The sequence below is a fragment of the Rhagoletis zephyria genome, unplaced genomic scaffold (assembly GCF_001687245.7).
Source record: "Rhagoletis zephyria isolate East Lansing unplaced genomic scaffold, Rhagoletis_zephyria_1.1 Rzeph_scaffold_00039, whole genome shotgun sequence".
NCBI lineage: Eukaryota > Metazoa > Arthropoda > Insecta > Diptera > Tephritidae > Rhagoletis > Rhagoletis zephyria.
The window spans coordinates 552,478-573,671 of NW_016157123.1; the positions used below are offsets into that span (position 1 = coordinate 552,478).

Here is a 21,194-nt window from a genome sequence, read left to right on the forward strand (position 1 = left end):
TACCTATTTTGTAAATATGTATCATATAATACAAATATATATTTGTGTTCGCATGTAAATATTGAAACATTTGCGCAAAATTATCGAATGTAATTGTTTTTTTTTTTAGATTTTTTTTACCTTCTGCTGTTTTTGCTGCCACCAGTGTTGCATTTATCTATTCAATGAGCTCATGTTCAACACTTTTTTACTTAAAATTTTTCACCATTTGCTCTAATACTTACATAAATGTACATACATATGTGTAAAAAATATGTTCAATATATTCGCTTAAATTTAAAAAATATATATTCACTCACCGCATTTAAATTTAATAATAAGTACAATCAATATCATAACAATAAATGTGCGCGCGTGTGTGTGCATATGTTTTTGTTTTTTTTTTTTGTGTGCGCGTTTTAACTCGTTCACGTTTATGTAACCCAACCACACACATTGCACATATTTATCAACTACATTCATCAATAAAAGAGTAAAATTTACCCCGTCCAATTTAATTAATTTCATTAAATATTTTTTGTTTCCACATTTTTTTTTGCACACATATTTTTTTATGTGCTTTTTCGTTTTGATAAACCTTTGCCTAATTGCAAGTAGCGCTTGCAACTGCATGCGCGTGCGCATCTCTCATTTACATTCACATTCATGTCTTTCGTTTTTTTTTTAAGTCTAGCTAATTAGAGTTTAAAACGCTCAATTAATTTGATAGATTTTTCTATTTTTTTTTTTCTTATAAACTGTCTATGTACATACATTTTTGGTATTTTTCGAGCGCTATATCCTTATTGCCGCATTTCCGCTGTCACTTCTGCTTAGCTGGCTCCTAAATTTTAACATGCCTATATATATTTGCCAAGATCCTCATGAAAATCCTGTAAGTACGCCAGCAATTGGGGGAAAGATGGTCGTTGTTTCGGATCCTCGAGCCAGCAGCAGGACATCACTGTGAAACTGCAAGTGAAAAATTAAAAATGGAAACGATGAAACTAATGTTAATAGCAATATAGCGGTGATACAAAAAAAAGTTATGTGTTTATTCCACGCCGTGAAACTTCTTCTTAATAATGAACAATTACCTTAATTTTAATTGAAGTCACCATCTCTATAATCTTAATTTGAATCTTAATTGTAGTTTGAATCTTAATCTTAATTTTAATCTTAATCTTAGTGTCAACCTCAATCTGAATATTAATTTCAATCTTACTTTTAATCTTAATTATAATCTTAATCTCAATCTCAATCTTAGTTTAAACCTCAAATTTAATCTTAAAGCATAGACAGACGGCAGCGTTGATCCGGATTAACGCCGCAATTGATCTGAGCAAAATTGTGCCTTGACAGAAGGCAGTAATGCGGATTTATGAGCCGCGAAGTCGTAGGTTCGAGTCCTACGGACAGTAGAATATGTATTTATTTATTTTTTGTTTCATTCAATCATAACTTCTGTTTTTTATTAAGTTGTTTTTGACTTTTTAGTAAAATGAGATTCTAAAAATTTAATTCAACTAATAATAAAAAATTGTGAAATAAAATAAAGCCAGCAGGCTTGTAGTACGCAGCCTTCACCACTCGGCTACCACGGATGAAGTGGCTGGCTGGGTTGTTTGCTCAGAGAGCGTAGAACACAAAGAAAATTCAAAACTAGCATGGACATCCACCTTGACGTCGGTAATGCAGTCACCGTATTAATTCAAATAAGTTCTTATTAAATTTTAATTGGATTCCTATGGAAAAGGTATGTATATTTCCATGCTAGTTTTGTACTTTCTCTGTACTTTTATGCTCTCTGAGTTTTCGTCAGTGTTGTCATCTAAAATTCCCTTGATCCGAATTATGTTTGGGAATTAACTCTAGGACTTAATCCGGATCAACTGCAGTTGATTCTCGAGATAATTACGAATTAACGAGTTGATCCGGATGAACGCTGCCGTCTATTTAAGCTTTTAATCTTCCTGCTAATCTTAGTCACGATCTCAATCTATCTCAACTTTAATCGTGTCCAACCACCCCAGCATGCCTTCTTTTTTCGCTTTTTCGTTTCAATTCAGCTTGAAATTAGACCCCAATTCACTTAAAAAAAAATAATAATAATAACTTCGAGGAATGGTTACGGACTCTGTTGCAGAGTGATTCGGGGGTAATTTAACCCTTCCTTCAACAAAAATAACACGTATTTCCTTGATAGTGTCAAAAATTATACTTTTAAATAATAGCCCTTTAATTTTCTACTAAAAGAATCAAGTGCGTAAGCCGCGAATTAATTTTCCCATTCTGAGAAAATATTACAACTGGTTGCATTAAGTTTTCTAATAATTTTTTCAATAGATCTTTACATATCGGGTGTTAAAATAGTATCCGATCGCCCTCTATCTCAGAAAGTAGTCATTGGAGAACAAAGGACGAGGGCAAGGTTCTAGGATTCCGTGCTCGTAATCTCATAGTGTGCTATGATTTCACCTTGACATTGAACGTCGTTTCAAGGTGAAGTCGCTTTTTTACAAATGCAAACGCCAAATTTGTATTGCGGATTCGAAAAGAGACGAAAATGTTACGTCCAAATATGTCAAGACCAGGACAGAAGGACATTTCAAGTTCAAATAAATTTGTTTCCATATTCCCTATTTTCATGGAAATTTCTTTATCCCTCAAACATTTGGAATAAGAACAACATTCTAAAATTATGGCCTACATTACTCTAAGGGCCGTTTTCATCAAGTCTGGGTAAGACTAATCCCCGGTTAGACATCGTCATCAACGTCATATCAATATAACATTGAGTCGGTAACATCGATAATGATGTTGAACTGGGGATTAGTGTTAACCAGACACGGTGGAAAGGGCTTTAACCCAATCTCTTAGGCTTGTCTTTTAAATAAACCATACCCCATCTTTAGCATGCAGTACTTACAATTCATCGGGACAGTTGATGGGTTGACCCAGACGAAAACCATCCGAGAGGTATGCACTCAACTCAAAAATGTCCACCTCCTCAAAAGGTGTAAGCGCCAGTGTTGCCAACTCCCAGAAGAGTACACCCAAAGTCCAAATGTCACTATAAGTGTTGAAGTACTTCTTCTGTAATGATTCCAAAGCCATCCACTTGAGCGGACGATTTTCGTTGTCACCCAGGCAGTGATAGTCGTCAGGAAAGAGATCGCGCGACAGAGCGCTATCACAAATTTTCACATAGCAGTCCATATCCAGACTAGAAGCAATAAACAAACGAAATGAAGTTTGATGAGTGAAAAAGCACTTCTTATAAATGAGAGTTCCAAAGGAAATGCGCAAAGGCTAAATAAATACTCACTAGCAATTTCGCGTTGCAACATCGCGATGAATAATACCCATCGAGTGCAGATGCGCCAAACCTTTAGTCACATGCAAACCGAACTCGACTAGTTGGCGGGTGCTAAGCGGCGAATTGAGTTCACGCGATTTCTGCAAGTATCTGCAAAAAGAAGAAAACAAAGTTAGCATTGTGAGATAATAACGCAAGCGCAGCAGCCGCTCTACTCACATTTTCAGATTGCCCTTGGACGGATAGGGATATGCAATCTCAGGTGGTCCTGGCAGCTCGGTGTTCGCCAGCAAAGGCGTCAATATGTTCGGATGACACACGCCAATAAGCGTCGAGGCCTCCTGCAACAGACATGCAACTTGCGTCAGCGAGGCACCATCGACGACTGTTTTGATAATCACATCGCAGGCATCACCTAAATTGCCGGCATAGATGCGTCCATAGGTGCCTTCCTTGATTAGATGCTGGCACATAAGTGTACCCGGTTGTACATTAGGAATGCGACGGAGTTTCTCCTTGGGATCACTACCACTGCCAGCAGAGGAGCTAGCGCCGCCAAAGACGCTGCCATTGCCGCCGCCGCCGCCGCCGCCGCCGCGACTGCTCTTCGGTGTGGACATGCTGTAGACCTGGAATGCGAGAAATGGAGTGCCGAGCTTAAGTGAGGGGAAAGAAAAACAAAGAAAATTATGTGTGTGAGGGTCGTAAATATAGTATACGAGTCTGTATGTGTGTGTGTGTGTGTGTGTGTGTGTGTGTATGATGACCGCAGGCATTATTCATCATGACAAGCGGATTTCATGCGGATGTGCCGATAGTTAGGAGTAGATAATCAATTTGTTGCAGTTGTGGAGTAGTGTGGGCGTTCACCTACACACGTATGTGAGCTGGTCGTCAGTATGCACGTATCTGTGTGTTGTTTGCGGAACACTTGGAAAAGTTGCAATGTGGCTTTGTGTATTTAATATCCAAGTTAATGAACTTGTACTTCAAACAGGCATGGCGCTTTCGTCTAAGCCACCGGATAAACAAATGTCCCACGTCATTATCAGCAGTAAATTGTGTCGGACTGTGTGGCAGAAACACATCAAACACAGTGCGGTTACGCCTATATAAACAATCGATTGTGGTAGACATACGGCCATGTGGAAACGTACATAAATACATATGTAGATACTAGAGATGGGCGCGGGCCTAAATATTCATACCCGATCCCGCCAATCCCGAAATTAAATTTTTAAGTCCCGAACCCGCCCATTCCGACGTTTTTCAGAATTGTACCGCGGGTCCCGCGAGTCCCGAAATCCATAACTAAGATTAAGTTACATGTCACAAAATAATTTTAAATATTAAAAAAAAAAGTAATGAAAGATTTGGCATTTTCGGATATTTTTTCGCTTTGCTGTTCGTTTTCGTCTCAATAAAACATAAAAAGTGCATATTTAATAAAACCTTTTTAAAAAAAATTTCTAAATTTTGGCGGTTGCAAAATGTTTAAACACCTTCAGGATACCGCCCATTCCGGCCATTTTGAAATCAGTCCCTTGGGACCCGATATCCCGTGCCCATCTTTGGTACATACATACATATTTATATGTACAAACCCAGCAGGAGAAATAACTAACAAGAAGTTCTTCCAAAATGGAAAAATTTACGCCAAATAGCCTCATCGGTCGGCGTGATTAAAAATTGGCTAAATAGCTTCGGACTCGAGCTAGCCGAGTAAAACACAGAAGCAATACTCATATCGAGTCGTAAGAAGTTAGAGATGGTAGCGCTTAAAATTTGTGATGACATCAACTTGAGGAAAGCCACATTTAAATACTTAGGAGTGGTATTAGACATGCGTCTTACTTTCAGCGCTCACTTGAGCTGTGTGAGAGAGAAAGCAGCTTCAACCATCAGCGAGTAATGCTTAACACGCGAGAGCCGAAACAGTCCAGGCGTCTATTCTTAGTGAATGTTTTTAAAAGTCCCGATTGGGTCAAATGCGGCACAGTGTCGAGCATAATTCCGCGGAGTCAACCCAAAATACCGTTTGTGTGCGCCCCGAGTTTATAGCGCCTTCAGAATAGTGTCGGACGAAGCAGCTTTCGTAATCGCCAGTATGATACCAGTACGTATACTGGCGAGAGAATCGACGCTCCTGGTATCCGCCACGCATGCTCTAACTCAAATAGACTGAGTCGAACGCGGGAAAGCAGCATTATGTAGTGACAAAACCTAGGCCTTTTCTGTAAGCCCGCTGAATGCAATACTAGCCAAAAATGCAGCTTACTATTTAGAAGAACTAATTTATAAGTTATATTTGTACCTGCAGTGTACCCAATGTAATCTAAACTAGTCAAAAGATTCTAAGTGATAAATAAATAGTTAAAAAATGTTATTCACTTTAAACAAGACGTAGAGAAACCTACTCGGTGTAGCCCGGGACTTAGTACAACCGACTGGAATGAACGTGCGAGCCTGATGCTCAAACCGTCCCCGACGAAATACTTGATGGCGGTAACAAGGGATTGCTACTTGAACAGTAGGAAGTTTAGTTAGGGTTAAGGTTCCTCACTGACGGGTATAGGTTTACCATGCTTCTTCCTCAGAAAAAGAAAAATGTGTACGTACATACAGAGAGATAAGTGTACATGTCTGATCGTATATCGACGGTACTTTGGCTAAACCTCATATCTCAGAAATCACTACTACTTCGTATCTCGTAAAATTAATTCAAAATAAGACTGAGAATGCTATAATTAATTATATATTGTTCATAACTAACTAAAAAGTACTTAATCTTTAATATTAAGTAAAAAAGTTATTAAAAATGATTTTATGTTTTTAATAGAGAGTGTTCTTTGAGAGAGTTTTGAGATACAAGGTTTTGCCAAAATACCGTCGATGTGTGAAAATATTTGCCCGGTTTTTATGAAACATAGTTTCACAATCTCATAGACTAACAGTCAATTTCAAAAAAAATAAAGAAGGCTTTAACTGGTCAGACCGATTCTCCTTTACTGAATGCCTTAGACAAGGCCCCTAATCTTAATATACTCAGAAAAGTGCAGATGATTAGTATGTTCTGCATCAGCGGATCAGTCCGGTCGACGCCAAATGATGCTTTAAATGTCTTTTTGGATGATCTGCCACTAGACCTTGTGGGTCAGCAGATGACATCTCTTTCTGCAGTTCGATTAAGAGACACAGAGCAATGGGAATCGGGATTGCTGGGCCATTCCTGCGTTCTGGAAAAATGTAGCATTTTTCAGGGTTATACAGACCGTTGTGTTGAAACTCCGGTTCCGGATAAAAACTTCGTCATGAAAATCCCAAGCAAGTAGGAAAACTCGTGGTCTATGTGTTTAACTGCTTTATGAATCGAATATTTGTATGAAAATGTCACTTTGTAGAGCTCTTTAAATCTACATATTCTATTTTTTATGAATGAGGCCATATGAAACTATCTTGACATTAAAACCGACCTTCAAAATAAAAATTTTTGTCGAACGAGCCTATTTTTTTCCTCAACTCTCCATCACATAAAAAATCAATACATTTATTTAGCCTAGCCGTTCTCTCTCTGGCTATTGACATATTTGATTTGTCACAACACAAGTAAACTTTCTGTGGGGGCTGTGGGGCGTCTGCATTTTTGCCATTTTTAGGTAATGACTTTTAGTCGCGAAGTTTGTGATTGGAAAACTTTAACAATTCTATGAAATGAATTTAATTAAAGCTGGAGTGTAAATACATTTCAAAGTCAAAGGAAATTTAATAAATCCGCTACAGGCCAACGAACTAAAGTAGTAAAATAAATATTTCCTTAAAATTTTGATTTACATACTTTCCTAGTTTAATTCAAATTACCATGTAATTCAAAGCAGCTGTCAGTTATTCGTTTTTGTTTTTTTTTTTTGCTGTAAGGCAAGTTAAGCTCTTGCTGCTGCCATGTTTGTGCGCGTCAAATAACAAAAGCCCTTAATGGTAAATTTATTAGCAGCAAAGCAAAAATGACAATAGACGATTTGCTGATGGCTGCCAGCGAGATGGGGAATGCTGCCAGTTGCTGCAAGCTATTAACGGTATTTTAATTTCCCCAAATAACACGAATTTTCTTTAGCTTTTTCTTACACTGGCACTACTGGCACTGTGATTGTGATTTTTTCAATTAATGCGGTTGAGCTTAAGTATTTTTATATGTATTTGTATGTATAAAAAAGTTTTCAGATTAAGTTTTCTTTCTCGTGGCTTGACAAATGTTATTGTTTATTTTATTTTTGTTGCTATTGTTGCAGGTATTAAGAGAGCTTTGCATCACTAAATAGAGTTGTCATTTGTAGAGGCCAGACTACGAACCAAAGCTCCAAATGTGTATGATAGGCCTCCAAGGCCAAAGCAACCAAAAAAAAATAATAAAATAAAATAAAAGCCACCAACAGCCAATAAAGAAAACCAATGCGGCTCTTATCTGGTTGTGGTCACCACCGATGCTTTTGTGCGTTTGCTTTTGTGGCTTAGCAGCGGACAGGGTTATTTAAGCAGCTGTAAGGAGAACTGCATACGTATTGCCTATGGCCAACGCCGCAATTTGCCAGTTTTTGGTTGGGCTCACAAATGCCGTAAATCTTCATCAAGTGAAAATTACGTAATTTCCCAACCGCCAAACGTCGAAGCCGCAAGCAACAATTGCCACGATTTTGGCTTACCTACCACTGCTGCCACTAACGTTTTCATAGCGATGCTGGCCCTTCGTTGCTTTTTGTGAAGCTTACCGCACGCGAACTGTGCGTGGGGTTAGCTATAAATGTTTTGGAAATGTGGCAAAAAGCAATTTTCGTAAAACAATGCGAACGTAACAAAACAAACAAGAAATCAATGAAAAATAAGAAAAACAAAAACAATGAACTAGAGTGACAAAAGCAGTGAGGTCCAGCAGTGGAATGACGTATATGGTTTAATTGCATTCAGGCGTCTTTTGTTAATGAATATGTATGTATGTATGCAAAAAAAAAAAAACTACGAAAAAACCCAACTATAGAAATTAACAGTACGAGCAGCAATTAAAAAAAAAAGCAAACATTTCCGAAATGGCAATACTGTCCGGCAAGATAATAGCTACAAAGCAGCAGACGACAATAATCTCGCCGCCCTCAGCTTCAGTCACAACGCAACAGTCAGCCACAAAAAAAAAAAAAAAATAATAAAAATTAACCAGCCGCCTTTGACAGCAATTTCATTTATTAAAGTGAACAAAAACACAATATGAGGAAAATTCATTTGCGTTCGACCGCAAATTGTCGTTGATGTGGCAATGGTTGAAGTGGGCTTAAACATTGACAATGTAGGAGCCGCCCCAAAATGGTCGGCAGTCAAAACAATTGCCTTTTGCCAGGCTGCGATTATGTATTGTGGATAATATTGTAGGGCATGTATAGGTATGAGGACAAAAAAAAAATCAGCATTTTTCGAGAGTGTCAAAAAGTTACTGTTACAAGGATAATAATATGACGCTATAATATATATACATATAAACTAATAAAAAAGAACGATATCAGTCCAGTCATAAAAGCGTAAAGAGCTGAACGAGCAACACGTTGCGGCACATTGCTGAATTTCTACATGGCAACGGTTGAAATGGCTAGCAAGTTTAAAGTTTGACAGGTAACTGCAGCGGCGCGAAGCGTCCGAAAGCAATATATGTAAGTGGCATGTGAAGCGGAGTCATAGCCCAGCGAACCATACTCAGACACGTTATGTTCGTAAACAGTTAGCTGTAAGTAATTTTAAGTGAATATCGACATCTGAGTGAAAGATCGACCTATCTCGGCAGCCAGTTCGAAAACGTCCCATCTCAGAAAACTTTTTGATAACGTCCTACTTCAGAATTTGATTGATGAACGCCATATTTCAGAATTTTATTGAAAAACACCCTATCCCGGAATTTGATTGGAGGACGCCCTGTTTATCTCAGAATTCGGTTCAAAAACTCCCTTACTCAGCTGAAAATACATTGAAAAAGTGCTGAGATAGAGCGTTTTTGAATCGACAGTTGAGATAGGGCATTTTTGAACCGAATTCTGAGATAGAGTGTTCTTCCACCAAATTCCGAGATAGGGCATTCTTGAAAAGTTTTCTGGGATATGGCGTTTTCGAACTGACTGCCGATATAGGTCGATCTTCAACTCAGATATCGATATATGAAAAATTCAGAAGTGGAATAAGACCAACAATTTGACAGATCTGGATATAGCTAATATGTATAAAGCTCCGTAAGAAATCTAATCCGAAGCTGGAAACTGTTTCATAATTACGATTTCCCTTGAATTATCTTGGATTGTCTGCAAATAAAGGTAAATAATTTGCATAATCATTCCTGGCACTGTAAAGATTATTTATATTCGACTATTTTCCTCAGTAACATAACTGATCCTAGCATATTTAGGACTCAAGTTACTGTGCGGCGTAACACTGTCGCTCTCTAATGAAGTGAAATACTTGGGTGTCATCTTCGACAGGGAACTGACGCGGCAACACAACGCAGAGGGGCAGTCATGGTTCAAAGCATGGATGCCGATAAGTTTATGTGCAAGATAACTCCACAGGCATCTACAAGGATGGCTCTAAACAAAATCTTAGAGAGGAGAGTGGTGCACACTCGAATGACTTCTCATTAGAACTCGAATTTAGGCTGTCTGACCACTGTTGTGTCTTCCGGGCAGAACTTCCGTCCATAAAAGAGGCTTCTACTCTATAGTGCCATCCGGACAGAACTCCCTTTCATAAAAGAGGCTTCTACCCTGGCTCATCAAAGCAGCAATTAAGTCAATAGATTGCTGTGAGACCTCGTCAATAACTGCGATAGGATTTAGGAAATTCTTTAAATATTTAGCTTCAAAGTCCTCTACCTACATTGTGTTGGTGGCCAGAGAGACGATCGAAGTAACTGTACAGCATACAAGCTTGTCACAAAAGGGAGCCACCCTGTCTGACGTCAAGATATCTAAAATAAAACTTCATAGGCCCCTCGGGGTCGTACGGCGAATTCAATATTTTCACCGCGATATATCATCTGTACACCGATGTGTCTAAAATAGAGCGCGGATCGTCATATGCATTTCTTCTGAACCCCTGGCAGTCAGAAGATTAATACATTGGTGTGACTTTACGAATATTTTTCAGACAGACGTATTTTATATCGCCAAAGAGTGATGCACTTTTGAGCGAACTAGTTTACGTTACCTCAAAGGCGTGCGCGTCGCAATTTTCTCGAAATAGCACCCGCTCAGCGGGGCTTCCCAACAAAATTGAAGCTGATTAAGGAGTGCAGAACTCGAATAGAGTTAGTAGTCAGCTCGAAATAGATTTCATTTCGGTTCTTCTCCATCGCAACGATTTTGAAAATGAGGCTAGTATCCCTTGTGTTTGGCCTCAAATGAAAAACTGATCTGATCTGGAGTCTCTTTCGAAACTAAGTGCTTCGTTAACCTTCGAACAAAGAAACAGTGTGGAGATCCAGCGAACTCGGGTACAACTTTCTAGGACGGAAAATGGAACTGGAGCTGTATGTCATCTGGAGGGTATCTTTAGACGCTATTTCGCGAGAGACTTTGCAGTTATTAAAGCAGCTGACTTCGTAATTACCGAAAGGTAGCTAAGCTGCTCTAAAAGTCTTGATAATCCCACGTTCCTCTTCAAAAAATGTCCATGAATGTAAGTTGCTGCTGGATCCCATTAAGAAATATAACACGCTGGAACTTACTTATGTGGGTACCGGGAAACTGTGGTGTTAAAGGCAACAAGCTGGATGGTGAATTGGCGAACTTCGATTAAATAACGGAAAATTTGTACAGCAACTGCCCAGAATTCATGTTCATTTTATTTTGAAATGGTTTATTTAGAAAATTTTCTTTGAGCCATAATGCCGATTCCAAGCCAAGCCTCTAAATGTTGATATTTGATATCTTTGTTGTTAACATTGCATATTAAACTTTAACAGCTGTAAAGTAAGAAAGCAAAAGCAACTAAGCAATGTCATCCATGTCAGCGTGAGGATATCCATAAAATAAGCTTATCATTATCGGAATATTTATGTAAATATGTATATCGATGGCATAGTTGTGATCGGTAAAGCTAGTAGCGATAGATTTTTAATAAATTAATCAAAACCGTTATCGATAGCGAAACCGATAACAATAACTTTTTTTATTCGGCGTTTTTTTATCAAAGCTGTTTTAAATTAAATACTTTCCTATGCAATAACATCCAATTTTGTTCATTGGACACATGAAATATTCAGTACCTACCAAAAAAAACAAAAACGCAAACATTCACGACACTTAAATACGTATCGAGACATACGTTGTCATAACTACATATACACTTGCAAAAGGAAAATTTCAATTAAAGCGAAACAATACACACTCTATCATCCAGCGCGCCACAACGGCAAACGCCATTCCAACTAGGATGCTCACAGAGGACGTATACATAGGAGGAGTGTTAAGGCGGTTCGGTGATAAATCTTTGTCGCCGAATAAATAGCAATGCGACGCTTTGTGCTAAAGTTAAGGAGGAGCAGCAGCAGCGAAAGAGGCTGGCCGCAACACCCACTCAGCCAGGCAGCATGCAGCGTTGGGCGGTAACCAACAACGCAGTGAAAGTGTAATTAAAACTTTGACTAACGACATCCAAGCGAGCTGAAGCGAACCAACACGCAAATAAGTGGCAACTGTGGCAATAAGAAGAGAAGGGCCAAACTACATATACAAACAATGTATTGTAAAGCAAACAGGTAAGGAGCGCACGGCAGATGAGCAGCAGTCTGGCAGCTGTGCAGTTGCGGTTGACATTGGTTTCGGTGGCAATGAATTAACATGGCATGTCGGTGTAGCTGCCGCTGTTGCCACTTTTCCCACTGTTCCCACTGTTCCCACCGCTCCCACCACAGTGTGCTGTGTGCTGTTGCGGCATGTCGATGTCATAACTTAAATCTTTAATAGACTCGAAATGGTATTGCTGCAAGCAATCGGAAAATCAGTATTGCCGAACTTAAAACTAATGAGCAACTTCAACCCAACGAATTTCTATGCATAGTGCAAATGGCTAAGAGTCTGGCCAAGCCGGGGGCGGGGGGCTCTGGCTTTGTAATGAGTCAGCAAAAGTTGAGGGCCTGCAGCTTTCAAGCTGGTAATTAGTGTAAGCGTGGCACTGGGGAACAGTAATGACGTTTGTTGTTATCGTCGTTATAGCAGCTGTGCTCTGGTTGTCGTTGTTGTTGTTGTTGTCAATCTTAACTGCGCTCAACCTACATGGATATTCCACTGCCATTGCTAGCTGTTTGGGCTGTGCGTAAATTAGAGATTTTGACAATTGCCACTAAGCTCGCTAACCCCCACCCGATGCCGTTGAGGGAAAATGGGAATTGTAACTTGCAGGCACGAATAACATTTGTTGTGTGCGCGCACGTCAATGAGCTTATCCAGTTGAGCTTATCCAGTTGTATTTATATACATACATCACTGCAACTCCCACACCTCCGCTGTCGCTTCCTACTCGGCCTTGCCCTCGAGCATAGTACTTACATTGGGGTTGAGTTGAGTTGACATTTTCGATGGGTTTGTTGTGACATTCGAAATGACATATCCAATAACATAGCATCCTCGATGAGTGTCCCGCTGCAGTGAACCGGCTGTTGCAATATCAGTCAAATTCATGCCGTAAATGTCGACCCTGCGCTGCAGCTGGCTCTACACACATCGAACGCATAAACATAGAGATCCGATGCTATAGAAATCGGTACAAACACGCTTATACACGTACTTGTGGTGTGGAGTAAACGATAACGGAATGGGAAATCCCAGTAAGCATTTGCGGTGATGAATTTGCTACCACGAAATAAGCGCGAATGATTGATTGGATTGAGTGTCGTTGTCTGAACCAGGGACCGAGAACTCGTCCCGGTTTTGGTTTAGTTCTGCATGAGAATAAACTGTAATGTTAAGAATGTTCCCACAAAAGAACCAAACGGGAACAAAAGTGTTGAAAGCACGGGAATAAGATGAGAACAAAAGGTTCGGGAACATTTCCGTTAAGAGTAAAATGCGAACAAAACTCTCGGGAACGTTATCAAGAAGAACAGAATGAGAACGAAAGTATCGAGTACGTTTCCAAGGAAGAACAAGTATGGGAAATTATCTGCTAGAGAACAAAATGAGAACAAAAGTTTTGTGATCTTAAGGTTCGGAATAAGAGGGGCGTCTGCGTGTTGCGACGAAAACTCGTTTTAGTGAGAAGCATAATTGTTAATTCTAAACCAGAAGAAAGCTGGATCATTTCATGTTCTAGATCGAACAGTCCATTTATGGAACAATTTTACATTTTCTGTGCAAGACAAGTTCGTCTCAAGTATATTCAATGCTTTCCGTTTTTGGTTTTGTTCTGCATGAGAACAAACTGTAATGTCAAGAATGTTTCCACAAAAGCACCAAACGGGGGCAAAAGAGCTGAGAGCAGTTTAACTTGGAATAAAATGCGAATAAAACTCTCGGGAACGTTCTCAAGAAGAACAGAATGAGAACGATACATTCGACAACCTTTTCAATGAGAAGAGGCAATGGTAAATTCCCGAGTGAACTACTGCCATAAAAAAGCTTCTCATAAACTACATTTGCCATTCGGAGGCGGGGACTCCATCTGTGTGAAATATCCAGCCGCTCACCTCAATTTAGCGCATAAGCTCGTACATACTATGTACCCTTAATAAAAATATGAACTGTAAATATTTACTGTTTCAGGCATTCATAAGAAGTAAATTACGACTTAAGTGTTCCATTGAACATAACAAGTTCTAAGTGGTCACGAATAAAACGAGTAAAATCAGGACGAATTTCGACAAATCTCGAAAAAAGTCCAAAGAATTCAAAAAAAAAAAATGAAAAAACAGGATGTCTGAAAGTATCGAAAATACTTGTTGAATATAAAAAAATTTGATGTGTCACAAAAAATTCCCAATAGTTCCGAAAAACTTTTGACGATTTTCGAACGAAATATTCTAAGTTAATGACCGAAAGTCTCAAAGGAAGCCCAAAATTCGTGAATAACAAAATGCTTTAAAGTCTGAAAAAAAAACTTACGAAAAATCCCGAAAGGTCCTCTCATAAAATCTCGCAAGAAAGAACTTGAAAACTTCCATGAAAATTATTCTGAAAAACCTGAAAAATCACGAAAAGGCCCGAAAACTTTTAATAATTTCCCCAAAACACTCCAAAAAATGTCAAGATTCTTAAAATCCCGAAAATATACATTAGCCAAAAATCCTACGTATAATTAAAAAAACACAAAGATTCACGAAGAAATCCCGAAAAGTTCCGAAAAACTTCTGACAAAAAAACGTATAAAATCTGTACAAAAAGACTCGAAAAGTTTCAAAATAATATTTGGAGGTAAAAACTAAAACATGCAAGTAATCCGAAAAAGACAAAAGGAGTCACGAAAGGTGCCGACTTTTCGGAAAAACTTCCAACACATTTTGAAAAATCATGAAAAACTCTCGAAAAAAGAACACGAAAAGTCTTGAAAAATCAGAAAAATTTCGAAACTAAATACTCTTTTTCAAAGATGTTCTAAATAGCAAAAAGAATGTATGCTAAATGTCTCGCTTTATTCGACTACTTATATGGAACTTAAGGTTACCTGGGTTATAAACAAGCTAAAATGTAATCCATCGAAACAACCACAGTTACATTTTATACCCATAGCACATAAATATTCACTATACATATACATACATAAGTATGTATCTATCAACTTGCCCTGATGTGCTTGTCTACTTTTATGTGACATCTATTCACATTTGGTGTGTCCAATGCATTCTATCGGCTATTCGAATTGCAATCCTGCAGCTGACGCATATTGCCAACGCTTGTTACCACACTGAAGAGGGTGTAATTGTTGTAGCACCTCGGGATAACCCGCACCACAATTCAACTTCAGCGTTAGTGGGTGTGACAGCTATTGTTCAATGCTTAAATGCTGCAAAATTTCGAATAGCGAAAGGGCTAGTGGTTTGGTTAAGAGTAGCAAGGGATGCTTTCCAAGAAGGATTGCGGCAGTTAAAATCAATTTACTTACGCACTCACACCTGCCAGTTAAAATTGTAATCGTACTTGACGTTTCGTTTTATTAGTTAAATTGCCAGTAGGTTGGATGAGTGGGCATTTAGCGATGCCAGTGATTTCCCCAAAACTTTTAAAGTTGCGACGAAGAGCTTGTGGTAACTTGATGTACGAAGTTCACCTAGCTTGAGCGAGGGAAAATTAAGCATTTATTACGGTCCAACTGAGCGTCAACATTGTAGAACTTATATTAAAAAATCGTTATTAAAGGTCAAAAGAAACTTTATGATTTTGCTGCTATGGTGTATAATGTGGCTTCTGGGTGGTCACAAGGCGAATTCATACAAGGTGGTGTTACTGGCGAATTTAGATTTTCGCCACGGTCCTTCTGAATGTCAAAATGACGTGTTTGTTGTAATATGAATTCACCTTGTTTTACAACAAACACATCATTTTGACATTCAGAAGTACCGCGGCGAAAATCTAAATTCGTCAGTAACACCACATTGTATAAATTCGCCTTGGGTGGTCACAGTCGGGTAGTCTGGGCAAGGGTGAGTAGCTCACTCGTGTGAATTTTAAGGAAACAATTGTTTGCTTGGTAGGTATCAGTATTGCAGCAATGGTTTTCATGAGTCTAGGTTTGGAGATCCCTGATGTACTTCAGAGTTTCCGCTATTCTCGGCTCAACAATTGGCTCCAACCCTTTTATACACTTCAAAAAACCTCCAGGTTTCCTCAGCCAGTTCGTTGCCTTAAACAACAGTGTCTCTGGTATCCACAAGAGTTCAAGCTTTTTACATTTAGCAACGGAGTCCAGCCTTAACTTACATTCAAAGAATAGTCTGATTTCAAAAACCTTTGATACGTGAAGTAGAAAAATATCAGAAGCCATCTTCCAGATCCCATCCAGCTCGAGTTATCTTTTAGTCTTGACGTCGGTATATAAAGTGTTTAGCGAGATCCCAAAAAGAACGATTGGATCCCTCCATTCTTCTATTGGTGGAAATCCAACCTATCAAATTAGACTTCAGGTGACGGAACTCCGATTGTCGTGCCACATTCCAAGATAATGCACGAAACACATCGTCTTCTACACCACATTTTAGTGTTAGTTTAGCATGGAATCTTTGGTTTTGGCTATGGCTCTACCCCAGCATACTACAGTGGATTGACGTGATATAGCTATGAATACGCAAAGCACCATAGCCACACTCAGACCCTAGGTCTTACTAGAGGTTCTTCAACACTGTCCGAAAATTTTAAGCGCTCGGTTTACGTTAAGCTTCACGTAGGCTTTCCAAGTAAGGTTCCTATCTAAAACTGCCCCTAGATATTTCACTTTGTCGGACAGAATTCGTTTTAAATCTCTAAGCACGAGAAGACTAATATCTTCAAACTTTCTTTTCCGCGTGACCTATAACGATTATCTATCTGAAGTTGACAGAAAAGTGCATCATTAATCAATTTCAGGATTCTCTGTAACTTTACTCAGATCTCACTGAAAGATTTGCTTGACTCCAATGCACAAACATCATCCGCGTATGACTCACTTTTTCGTAAAAGGAAGTCCACTACTAAACACCACAAGATGTGAAGAGTACACCGCCCTGAAGGCATCCACATCAAACCTCTGCCATGGTACAAAGGCCATCTGCATTTCCCCACAATAAGCAATTTTACAAATAAGATGGATGGGATCTTTCTCATCACTGTTTCGTTCACTTCATTCCTACTGGCCACCGAGCACATAGAGTTAAAAGTAGGGATGCTAAACGGCCCTTGAATATGGGAGAAACTCCTATTATCTGATCTAAATACATGACTTTCTACTCCGTTAAGTATATTGGTATATTCTACGGAGACTGCCAAACCTTCTGATCTAATATACAGAAGTACCTTTTGACTTTGCGCTCAAGACTTTTTAGCATGAAGGACATCAGACTGATTGGCCTGAAGCCTTTTGCCAGCGCGTAATCATCTTTCACCTTCCTCAAAACGCGTTATAACCAACTAATCAGAGTTATCGACAAAACCTAACACTTGGAAGCCAACATTTGTTCATTCTATCGTAAGCAGCTATGACATCATAGAAAGGTGTTCCAAACCTTTTTTTGCGGGTATCTTCCAAGACATGGTCTATGGGGAATGTGTGGTCTCTGGTACATTTAAGAGCTCAGTAGTCAGACTGATATGGCCGAATCTGTTTGTCGACGGTGTGCGATAAGATCTCATATTCGATGCTCAAATGGCTGGGGCCGCGAGCCTACAAAACGGCTAAATATGAAAGTTCCTTATTAACTGTCATAAGAAAAGAGGAATGCATTGGCACAACCACTCTGAAGTTAATTTTCCATCCACCACCACATGTTTACATAAAATATAAATATCTACTCCCATCGACAAAAGCTCAGTGTATATGTATGTAGGTATAGCTTCGTTGCATGCCACCCGTTGCGTCAGCTGTGAAATTATCACACCAAAAATACAACAACACGAACAGGCATTGCTTTCATAATATAAAAGCACGACCATTTTCCACCGAGCAACCCACTTAATAAACGTGAAATTGAACAGGTGTTGCCAAGGCGTCCTAACTTGCGTTAATCCTTTCGGTGTGTGCGTCATTCATTCCTGAATTCATTTTACCGGCATTCAAATTGCTATGTTCGCAACACCTCCATTCAGTTATCTGCTGCTATTGCTTTTCATTACCATTCTTATACCTTCCTACATACCACCAATTGTTTTCTTTGGCACCTTCCATTTCCCTGCATTGCGTTCTTCTCGAGCTCACAATCAGTGCGTGAGGCGTTTTCGTGCGTAGTGTTGTGCAGCTCTCCAATTATATTTCAATTTGTCTAAAGTAAGAAACTGCCTGGTTGGGTTGTAGTTAGACTGCGGGGGGTAGCTGAAACCTCGACTAGGCAATGCGCGCAACAGAGTGCCACTGGAGCATTGCTGAGCTGTGAAATTTGTGGGAAATAGGCAAAGAAGCCTTCAACGATACATGAAAATCTGCTAAGCACCTTCCTCTTCGACTTGTCGGCGCTGAAATTTGCTATTACAGGTGAAGTGTTAATTTTATGCAAAGCGAGTTGTTTTACTGTGAATTCCACTTTGGCTGTTTACGCCTAAATTTATGTAAGCATTTGGAAGTGGATTTGTGAGCCACTTCAGCGCACTTGCAGCATTACCTAGAATTATACTTATGAATACTCCGCATTGCATAGATTATACTTTTATAATTTAAATTACGATCAAATGAGTTACCTTTCGAAGGAAATTTAAAACGGTTAAATTTTGAAGAATTTCTAACGGTGCTTAAGTGGAATATAAAGAGGTTGTTGAAAACTTTATACGAAGTTGAAACAGAAAATGTGTAATGCTTTCATATACTTAATTTTGCGCATTTGGAAAGGGATGGGTTAAGTGCATAGAAAGGTTTCAGTAGAAAGAAATTAAATGGCCTCAATAACGGTGAAAAAATTCATAATTAATTGCCCTGAGTATCTTGAGTGGGCATTTAATATGGTTAGTTAAATCATTTCAACAACTTACACAATGGGACATATGAATAAAAAATTAGCAATTGCTTTTTCTTAAATATCAGACATTTTACTCCATTTATTCAAACAAAATTGAAGTAAACGGTATGAAATTTTAAGAAAAAGCAATTGCTTAGTTTTTATTCATACGACCCAATGATTCCTAATTTTAATGAGTGATAGTCAAGGTTGCCTGGTGTCCGGTTTTTGAATAGATCACACACTTTACAGTCGGTTTTTTCTTATTGTCACCCGGACGAACAGACTAACATCCGGACTATCCGGTCAAAAACCGGACATCTGGCAACCCTGGTGATAGTAGTAAACCTTAATGTAGAGCGGATAGAACTTTCTATTTGTTATAAAAGTATATTAAACTTTTTTGTAAGTTGTAATTAATACTCAACGACTACCTGCTGTACAAAAAAAAATTATTTTTGATTGTAATTGTTAAGCTGGTTCTTCGTGCATTATAAATTTTAAGGAGCGGCAGTAAAATATTGCAATTTGAAATGTATATTTAAACTCATTTGTAATGTTAAATAATATGAACTTACACATTCGCGTAAATTGTAAATAGAAAAAGCCCATCTAGAAGACTCCACCAACTTAATTATATTCTGGGTGTTTATGTAACTAATCAATCGTATTGTACTCCATTTTCATATTCATTTCCATCGATACTATTAAGCTTCATAAATAATGCCAAAGCAGGCTCAAGAAGAAACAAGGCTGTGAAAGATGTAGAGATGTTAGATAAACCTTCCCCTTCTTCAAAACGTATATTGGTAACAGAATTAAAACCAACAAAGGGCAAACCTGGTGAAAGCCGAAAGATTACCGGTATGGAGAAGTTCTGTGTTGGCGATCCTCAAGTGGACGAAAAGCTGTCCGCAACCCGGTAAAGTGAAGAAGGCGAAATGAGAAGGCCGCAGCTTTAGCAAATACGAGTATTCAACATCCTTTCGCTTCTGCCTCTGCAATCAAAGTGGCGACAGGGAGTGTCACAAGGTTGGGTGGTGCCTTATCTATTCTGGAACTCTCTTTCGCTGCCAACCAGTGGTCTGCACGAGCGGCAGTCAAGAGTCGCGAGGAAAGAAGATGAAAGAGTCGCAGAGCAAAGAAGATGAATGCCTCAAGATCGTGGTCAGACATGCCTGCATGTGCGATCCATCTGATCGCATGCCAACCAACTCATGCATTTGAGGAAGTTGAAGGACCTCCAATGTCGAATGGAACTCAAACATTTACCTCTGCGACATTCGAAAGAGTGGCTGCAAAGACTTTGTTGGTTTAGCTACATTCCGAAAAAAAGAAAGGTTCTTTGTCTAAGAGACTTTCGCGTCAGCTACATACGAAGGACATTGGCGAATCGAAGACAACGCCAAATTTTAGGGGAAGTACGTGCGGAATACCTCGTACCGTAAATATCCAAAGCTTCCCTGCAGTGAAAAATTATCAATTGTTAAAACTAACCAACTTATAGTTAGCTTTTTGGCGAGATTTCGATTAATACCTCACTTTTAATTAGCTATGACAAAACCAACTTAAAGTGAATTGTAAAGTCGTGCAGGAGTCATGCAGACGCAATCGGGAGTTGGTTTTCTTTACAAGTTTCTATTAAATATCCTCATACAAAAATTACTTTCAATACACTTTTTTTCTGAACTTCGCAGATTCTTTTTCATATTCAGGACAAATAAAAGGAAGATCGAAATTTTATACTATCATTTTGAAGTTATGTCTGACGGTGTTCGAATATGGGGCCACCCAGAGCAGAATATGTAAACAAATATGAAATGTAATAAAATAAAGTTAATAAATAAGTAAATAAAAAAGTAAAAAACAAAAAAATATTTTGTTTTTCTTATTGATATTTTATGTCCAAAAGTACTTAGCTACAAGTTAGTTGACATGTAATGCAGAGGTATCCAGGTCTGACTTTTTTGCGGCCATCGCCCCACAAAAGTAGTTAGCTTTTTTTGAACAAAATGCACAGTTAATAGTTAGCACTAGTGTTCGCGTAAACAGACTAAAGTTAGGTATAAGCTAACGTCACTCCCTGCAGGGTTTAGTAAATTTACCCGTGAGTTGCTGCCTAAAACGGTAGCGGAGATCTCAAGCGAAATTCTATAACCAGAACCAAGCGATGAAGTGCTTACTCATACACCAAAAGAGGAAACATTTCCCATCCAGGTGGTGGACATTGACGCAGGCTTGTTGGAAGCTCTACCAATAAGATGT

General features: G+C 38.8%; 1 protein-coding gene across 2 annotated transcripts in view; it reads right to left on the minus strand.

The window, feature by feature from the left end:
- Positions 1–254: 254 nt before the first annotated feature.
- Positions 255–21,194, minus strand: part of Drl-2 (tyrosine-protein kinase derailed 2) — a 121,472-nt gene continuing 100,532 nt past the window's right edge. The window contains exons 8-11 of one of the 2 annotated variants that reach the window (XM_017620763.1): positions 3,518–3,927; positions 3,308–3,448; positions 2,909–3,205; positions 255–951 (exon numbers count right to left, since the gene is read on the minus strand). In XM_017620763.1, coding sequence (XP_017476252.1) covers positions 840–951; positions 2,909–3,205; positions 3,308–3,448; positions 3,518–3,927 — 960 coding nt within the window. In that variant the 3' untranslated portion in view covers positions 255–839. Of the gene's footprint in view, positions 952–2,908; positions 3,206–3,307; positions 3,449–3,517; positions 3,955–21,194 lie in introns of both variants that reach the window. The other variant, XM_017620752.1, reaches the window with a different exon arrangement.